The sequence below is a fragment of the Gekko japonicus genome, unplaced genomic scaffold, assembly GCF_001447785.1.
Source record: "Gekko japonicus isolate JY-2015 unplaced genomic scaffold, Gekko_japonicus_V1.1 scaffold1305, whole genome shotgun sequence".
Classification (NCBI taxonomy): Eukaryota; Metazoa; Chordata; class Lepidosauria; order Squamata; family Gekkonidae; genus Gekko; species Gekko japonicus.
In genome coordinates this window covers 73114-80750 of record NW_015170318.1, presented here as the reverse complement: position 1 = coordinate 80750, position 7637 = coordinate 73114, and the positions used below count along the sequence as shown (strand labels likewise).

The following is a 7637-nucleotide window of genomic DNA, read 5'->3' as shown; positions in this document are numbered from 1 at the left end:
CTCAGACAGCTCTTGTTAAAAATGTGTCTGCTTCTGCTGTGGTCTGAGACCAGAAGCAGATCCTGGTGGTGAAGAAGCATGACTGAAGCAAGCGGCCCTCTGGGGATCGGGTTATGGAGCCTCTGCCCCAGGGGAGCTTGGTGCAAATTCGGTTTCGGCCCTGATATTGAGGTAGGGTGAAATCCCTCCCCAAATTCCCCCCTTCCCAGGTTCCCCTTTCAAATCTCCAGAAATCTCCCAATCCGGAATTGGCAACCCTTTAGGAGCAAGGGCTGAGTATTTTTCTCTTGTTATATTTTATTCAGACCACCCAGCGCCACCTTCAGAAGGTTGCTACATGCAGGGTTACTAAACCGGGGCTGAAGTTCTTCCTCTCCACCACCGCTGAGTGCTGGCTGGCCATATATAACAGGAGCCCTGGAAGGCAGCCAGGCCCGAGACGGGTAGCCTCAGCAGTCCTTCTAGGAGGAAGCCAAGAGCACGAAGATTGGGTGAGTTTAGAGCCATCATGTCCCGTTCCCAAAGAGGCTGCACTCGTGGGCGACTGAGAGGCTAGAGAAGCCGTGGGGAAAGAAGTCCTTTTTTCCCCTTCTCACAGTCCAAGAACTCGTGGGCACTCCATGAAATTAATGAGCCGTAGGCATAGAACAGATAAAAGAAAGTACTTCTTCACCCAACGAGTCATTAACGTGCGGAATTCACTGCTGCAGGAAGTGGTGGTGGGCACCAATGCTCCCTCTAAGCTGTGGGGTCTTATGAGCAAAAATTCTGCTTTGTGAGCTACTGGCATTAAAGTTGTGAGCGAGCGATTTGGCTATGGCATAGGCTAGTTTGCCCTGGAGCCATCCTTCCTGTGCTAAGACAGAAACATGTGAGCCAGAGGCTAAAAAACTGTGAGCTAGCTCACACTAACTCAGCTTAGAGGGAACAGTGGTGGTGGCTATGAGCATAGACAGCTTCAAGGGGGGGGGAAATTGGATAAACATATGGGGGCAGAGTTCCATTAGTGGTTATGAGCCACAAGCTATAGAGGGAAGACTCTGTCTGGGGCAGTGATGCTCTTGATGTCCAGGGGAATCACAACTGATCTCCAGACACCAGAGACCAACTCCCCCTGGAGAAGACGGCTGCTTTGAAGGGTGGACTCTACGGCACTGGACCCCAGAGAGGTCCCTTCTCTCCCCAGCCCCCCCTCCCCCAAGTCTCCAGGAGTTTCCCAATCTGAAGTGGCAACCCTGTGTCCTGCACCTGTCCTCCTCATAGCCTGGAATTTCAGTAGTCAAGCAGCACGATTCCTTTATCCCGTGCATTGCCAGTCCGTGTAGACTGTGCAGAGGGTGGCGGATCAGTCGCATGACTCTGCACGAAGCAGCTTCATAGATTCATTACTGGGGGAGGCGGCGGGGGGGGGATGCAGGAGGGTCCCTCCCTGAGAATCTAGCATGATGTCGGGTTGCCAGCTCCTGGTTGGGGAATTCCTGGAGATTTGGAGGTGGACCATGCGGAGGGCAGGGATCTCAGCAGGATACAATGCCATGGGGTCCACCCTCCAAAGCAGCCATTTTCTCCGGGGAAACTGATCTCTGTGGTCTGGAGTTCAGCGGTAATTTTGGGAGAACTCCAGGTCCCACCTGGAAGATGGCAACCATAAACGAGAGAGAGCGAGAGCAGTGGGCAAGGGATCCAATGGCCCCTCTCTTTTTACTCCGACAGAACCCCCTATGCCCAGGGCCAGGCTGAGATTGCTGTCAAGTTTAACAGGCCCCCTGGGGTGACCCACAACATGGTCATTCAGTAATTTTTAGGAGTGGGGGGAGGGCAGTGTTCCCTCTAAGCTGAGTGAGTGTGAGCTAGCTCACAGTTTTTTTAGCCTCCAGCTCACACCTTTTTGTCCTAGCTCAGGAAGGAGGGATCCAGAGCAAACTAATTTATGCAGGAGCCAAATTGCCTGCTTACAACTTAAATGCTGGTAGCTCACCAAGTAGAATTTTTGCTCACAAGACTCCACAGTTTAGAGGGAACATTGGACTGCCGAGCCCCCCCATAACATCAGGCCCCTAAACTGTAGCTTCCATAGCTTGTGCAGAAATATGTCTCTGGGTTGCCAACTCCAGTTTGGGAAGTTCCTGGAGATTTTTTTTTAATTTTAATTTTCTATTTTACAAAATATAATCATACATATCTTAATATTTACATAAATATTCTTGAGTCTACCGTTTATTCTTTTCCTTTATCCATCTGTATACCTTTGCCCATCTTTCTTGAAATACTTCATCATCTTTCCCTTGTAATATTACACTTAATTTGTCCATTTCTGCTACCTCCAACAATTTTGTAGTAAGTTCTTAGTTCCTGGAGATTTTGAAGGGATAGGACGCCGCACATCCCACTGTGCAGGGGGCCAGACCTCGATGGTGTGGAGATGGGTTGTCATTCCAGGAGACCCCCCCAGGCCGTCCTTGGAAGTTGGCAACCCGTCCCAGTGGCACTCCTGTAGGGTTTTGCCAGGTCTGGGTTGGAAAAGTCTTGCAGACTTTGGGGGTGGAGCCAGGAGAGGGCGGGGTTTGGGGAGGGGAGGGGCCTCAGCATGGCACAATGTCATTGAGTCCACCCTTCAAAGCAGACATTTTCTCCAGGGGAGCTGGAGGTCAGTTGTAAAAGCAGGAGATCTCCAGGCCGAAGCTGGAGGCTGGCAACCCTATCCTTCTGGCAGCTGTTGAAGGTGAGGCTCTTCCCCCCGTCTCCTTCTCTCGCCTCTGCAGATCGAGAGCACCACTTCAAAGGTCCCAGTGATGGTGTCTCCCGGGGGTCCCTCCGGCCACACCCTTTGCCTCCTGCTCCTGGCAACGGCAGCCTGTCTGTGGCTGCCCTGCCAAGGCACGGCCTACAAAAGCTTTCTGAAGAGGCACCTGGACAACCCCAAAACGAACTTCGGCAGCAACCACGAGTACTGTGACCAGATGATGCGCCGCAGAGGCATGAAGTGCCAGCAGAAGAACACCTTCATCCACGCCACCGAAGAGCAGCTGAAGTCCATCTGCAACTCCAGAGGGCAGGTCATGGACGGCAACACCCTCAGCAAAGCCCTCTTCCCCATCACCACCTGCAAGCTCAGGAGGTTCCTGCGCAAGGTGCTCTGCAGGTACAAGGGGAAGAGCAAAATCAGGAGGATCCGGGTCACCTGCGAGAAAGGGCTCCCGGTCCACTTCATCTCCTCCGCGTAGCCCCATGGGAAAGGCGGCAGCTCCCCTCGGGCCGGTCCGAGCACCCTGCTTCCCCGGCTTGCTGCTCCGTGCCCCTGCCTCTCTTGCCCCCAGAGCTGGTTGTAATGCTGTGCGGAGTATTAGCTGCTCCCTTCGAATACAAGGCACCACTTAAGCCGCTCGTGATGTCTCCTGGCCTCCTTGGTATGAGGACGTAGCACAGTCGTGGTGCCAGGCCACCGCTAAAGCCACTGTTGCTTCTGCACACTCCAGAAGGGGTCCCTCTCCTTCCTGCTTCCCCGCTGCTCCCCTGTATACAATAAAGCCGCTTATCATTGTGATACCTGTGTTTATTTCCTTGCACTGGGCTGCCCTCTGGTGTTCTCCATGAAGATCGTTTCAGAGATCAGCCCCATTGGTCTGCAGTAGAGCAGCGAGGTTGGAGTCTAGTAGCACCCTGGAGACCAACTGGATTTTCGGGGCAGGAGCTTTCGAAAGTCTTCGCTCCCTTCGTCAGATAACCTTCCTATCCAAGGAGGGGAACGTTGACTCTCCAAAGAGTATATGCCCAAATCTTGTTGGTCTTTAAGCTGCTACTTGGATCTAGGTGTTCTCTGGTGTTCTGGACGCAGTAGGACAAAGCCTTCTCTGTCCCAGCACCGGAAATCTGTTGCCACTCTAATTTCGGATGCAGGTCTGTGTGAGACGATGTGAGTGAGACCAAAACAACAGCAACAAAATCTCCCTTGTGACGGGCAGCACTTGATTGACCTATGGGGCCAACGCACCTATGGGCAATGCTCCTTCTAAGCTTGTGAGCAAAGGTTCTACTTCGTGAGCTACTGGCATTAAAGTTGGTCTTTAAAAGGTCGTGTGGCCGGCATGACTAAACACCAAGGCGCACGGAACGCTGTCACCTTCGCACCGAAGTGGTACCTATTTATCTACTTGCAATTTCTTGCTTTCAAACTGCTAGGTTGGCAGGAGCTGGAACTAGAGACAGGAGCTCACTCCATCATGCGGCACACTTGGGTCTCGAACTGCTGAACTACCGACCTTCCACAGCCTGCAGTTCAGCATCTTAACCACTTGAGCCACCGCAGCTCCTCGGGGGAGGGTGGTCTATAAATTTAATTATTATTATTAATAACAAAAGTATGAATGAACTTTACCCTACCTGCAGGCTGATGGACCATTATGGCCTCTGGGAAAGGCCAGTCCTGGGGGGGGGGGATGGCCCAGGTTGCCACCTCTCCCGAACCCCTCTGCCCTGGCCCAGCCAGCCAAGGGGAGCCAGGAGACCGGCCCAGCCAAACAGGAGCCGTGGCTGGGTAGAGGGAAGCTGCCAGGCTGCCTCTGTCCATCCTGCCGAGCTGCACAGCTGCTTCAAACAATCTTAAGTTTACCAACTTTTGTCATGGAAACCCCTCTTATCTTGTGGGTCATTATCAGCAGCCTGAGCACTGAAATGATCTTAAGGTGGCCTGACTCATCTAGGTCTTTACCCGGCCTGGATAGAATCGCCAGCCTCGAGGTGGGAGCTGGAGTTCTCCCGGAATTACAACTGATCTCCAGACGGGAGAGATCGGTTCCCCTGGAGAAGACGGCTGCTTTGGAGGGGGGAATTGTAGGATGTTATACCCTGCTGAGGCCCCTCCTCTCATAAGAGAACATAAGAGAAGCCGATGTTGGATCGGGCCAGTGGCCCATCCAGTCCAAGACTCTGTCACACAGGGGCCAAAAATGCCAAGTGCCATCAGGAGGTCCAGCAGTGGGGCCAGGACACCAGAAGCCCTCCCACTGTTGCCCCCCCAGGCACCAAGAATACAGAGCATCCCTTGCCCCAGCCTGAGAGAGTTCCTGTCTATACCTTGTGGCCAATAGCCACTGATGGACCTCTGCTCCATATGCTTATCTAATTCCCTCTTGAAGCCGTCCATGCTTGTAGCCGCCACCACCTCCTGTGGCAGTGAATTCCAAGTGTTAATCACTCTTTGGGTGAAGAAGGACTTCCTTTTATCCGCTCTAACCCGACCGCTCAGCAATTTCATGGAGTGCCCACGAGTCCTTGTCTTGCGAGAAAGGGAGAAAAGTACCTCTTTCTCGACCTGCTCTATCCCATGCATGATCTTATAAACCTCCTCAAACCCTGCCCTCCCTGGACTCCACCCCCAAATCTCCAGGAATTTCATGACATGGAGTTGGCAACCCTGGGCCAGGACAAGCTGTGTGCGCTGATCCTCCCTCTGGGATTGCACGGGAAATGATTTTTTCCCCCTTGGATAAACATTTGGCAGCCTTAAGATCGGCACTTAGCAGACAAGTGTCTGATAAATAGCTATCTGGATTTTCAGGGGGCTTTTCTAGTGGCCCCTTGGCTGGTATTAGAGATCGGGAATGGTGGGTACTGACTGAGGCCAGGAGGAATCCTACTTGGGTGATCCTTCCTCCTTTACACAAGAAGGATGGACGCAGGGAATGCTCCACCTCATGCTGTCTCCAGCCTACAACATTAGAAGCTGCCCTCAAAGTCAAGACTCATCCTGGTTCGACTAGTGCAGAGGTACTTAACTTTTTTGTGTTGTGAACATAAGAGAGAGAGAGAGAGAGAGAGAGAGAGAGAGAGAGAGAGAGAGAGAGAGAGATGAGATTCTCAGCAGGGGCTGGCTGAAGCCAAAGGGCAGCTTCAGGGAACTCCTGCCATCCTTGGGGGATCTTCCACCTACAGGAGGAATCCGCTGGTCTTCCCATACGCTCTGCTTGCGCATTTTGTTTCCTTTTTAAAGATGCCCCATAGAGTTCCATAAACGGAGTCCTAGAGAGGACATCTGGCCCAACCACCTCCTCCGTCCAGGGATTCTAAAGCCCCAGCATTCCCAACAGAAAACTGTCCGGTTATTATGACGTGCAGTGACCTACAAGATGTAAAAGGAGAGACAGAGGCGGAGATAAGTGATGTACGGCACGGCTTTTAACTTTAAAATGTGAGCTCCGAAAGCGACTTAACCGGGAGGGGACGAGTGAGAGGGTTTGCCCTTGGACTTGGAAATGACGTCACGGGTCAAGGAAGCACAGGGCGTGACATCACATCCTTTTGCTGCTCCCTCAGCTCCACACTCACCAGGCAGGGCCCCCAAATCTCCAGGAAGTCCCCTGAGCCAGAGCTGGGCCAGTTAGGAGTACAAACAGACACACAAGCCTCTCTTTTGTGACTGGACTCCTGTCCCTTGAAGCAGGGCGCTGGGTGACAGGCTGGAATTCAGCAGCGGGAAACGGGCCTGGTGGGTGGTCGTGATGGGGGGGAAACTTCACCCGGAGGAATTTTAGCTTCGGAGTAGTTGTGCCAAAGAGCAGAACCACGGCAATGCCCCCCAAGGCCCATGTGGGACTATCAGCACAGGGCTGCCAGCCCCCAGGTGGGGCCTGGAGATCTAGAGTTATTGTGTGGAATCAGGATTTGGCTTGCTACTATCACTCCAGCCCTGGCTGGTTTGGATCGCTGCCGGCTTCATCGTTTCCCCTTCCTTTCCCACATAGGGTTGCCAGCCTCCAGGTGGTGGCTGGAGACCCCCTGGGATTTCCAATGATCCCTAGGCAATACTGAACCAACTGGAGAAAATGGCCACCTTGGAAGGTGGACTCTATGACCTTGTACCCCACTGAAGAAGAAGAGAAGAGATTGAATTTATACCCCGCCCTTCACTACCCAAAGGTGTCTCAGAGCGGCTGACAAACTCCTTTCCCTTCCCCTCCCCACAACAGACACCCTGTGAGGTCGGTGGGGTCGAGAGAGCTCTGACAGAAATGGCTCTTTTTCAAGGACAGCTCTTCAGAACTAGGGCTTGCCCAAGGTCATCCAACCAGGTGCAAGTGGAGGAGTGGGGAATCAAACCCGGTCCTCCCAGATTAGAGTCCGCGCACTTAACCACGACACCAAACTGGCACTGAAGTCCCTCCCATCCCCAAACCCCGCCCTCCTTAGGCTCCGCCCCCAAAATATCCAGCTATTTCCCAACCCAGCGCTGACAACCCTCCTCCCAGGGATGCCCGGTTGGTATGCCAGCCTGCAACGTGATGAGAGCCATGTCGGGGAGCAGGCCAGGGGGACGTTGCAAGTCCCACGTTCGTCTATCGCACGAAACCGTTCCTACAATTCACACAGCGAACGAACTGAGCCATGGTTTCAGGGTTACTGACCTCCCGATGGGGCTTGGAGGTCTCCCGGAATCACAACTGATCCCCAGGCGACAGAGATCAGTTCCTCTGGAGAAAAGGGCTGCTTTGGAAGGTGGACTCTGTGCCATCAGACCCCTGGCTCTTCCCAGACCCCACCCTTCCCGGGCTCCACCCCCAGATCTCAAGGCATGTCCCAACCCAGCCTGGACAACAGGACCAGATGTTTCCAGGGAGCCCACGAACAAGGCATGAAGCGAG

The 7637-nt window shown here is 53.3% G+C and overlaps 1 protein-coding gene across 1 annotated transcript; it reads left to right on the top strand.

Moving 5' to 3' along the window:
• Positions 1-78: 78 nt before the first annotated feature.
• Positions 79-3527, top strand: LOC107116161 (angiogenin-like). Its single transcript, XM_015418034.1, has 3 exons — positions 79-171; positions 306-491; positions 2763-3527. The coding sequence occupies exons 1-3, from the start codon at positions 79-81 to the stop codon at positions 3222-3224; spliced, it is 741 nt and encodes a 246-aa protein (XP_015273520.1). The 3' UTR covers positions 3225-3527.
• The last annotated feature ends 4110 nt before the right edge of the window (positions 3528-7637 follow it).

What these genes read in the sequence shown, in the direction of transcription:
- LOC107116161 (XM_015418034.1), top strand. Translation starts at nt 79, where the DNA reads ATGACTGAAGCAAGCGGCCCTCTGGGGATCGGGTTATGGAGCCTCTGC. An exon ending in GTTTCGGCCCTGATATTGAG is followed by an intron (nt 172 to 305) that starts GTAGGGTGAAAT and finishes TATTTTATTCAG; the next exon opens with ACCACCCAGCGCCACCTTCA. An exon ending in GCCAAGAGCACGAAGATTGG is followed by an intron (nt 492 to 2,762) that starts GTGAGTTTAGAG and finishes TCGCCTCTGCAG; the next exon opens with ATCGAGAGCACCACTTCAAA.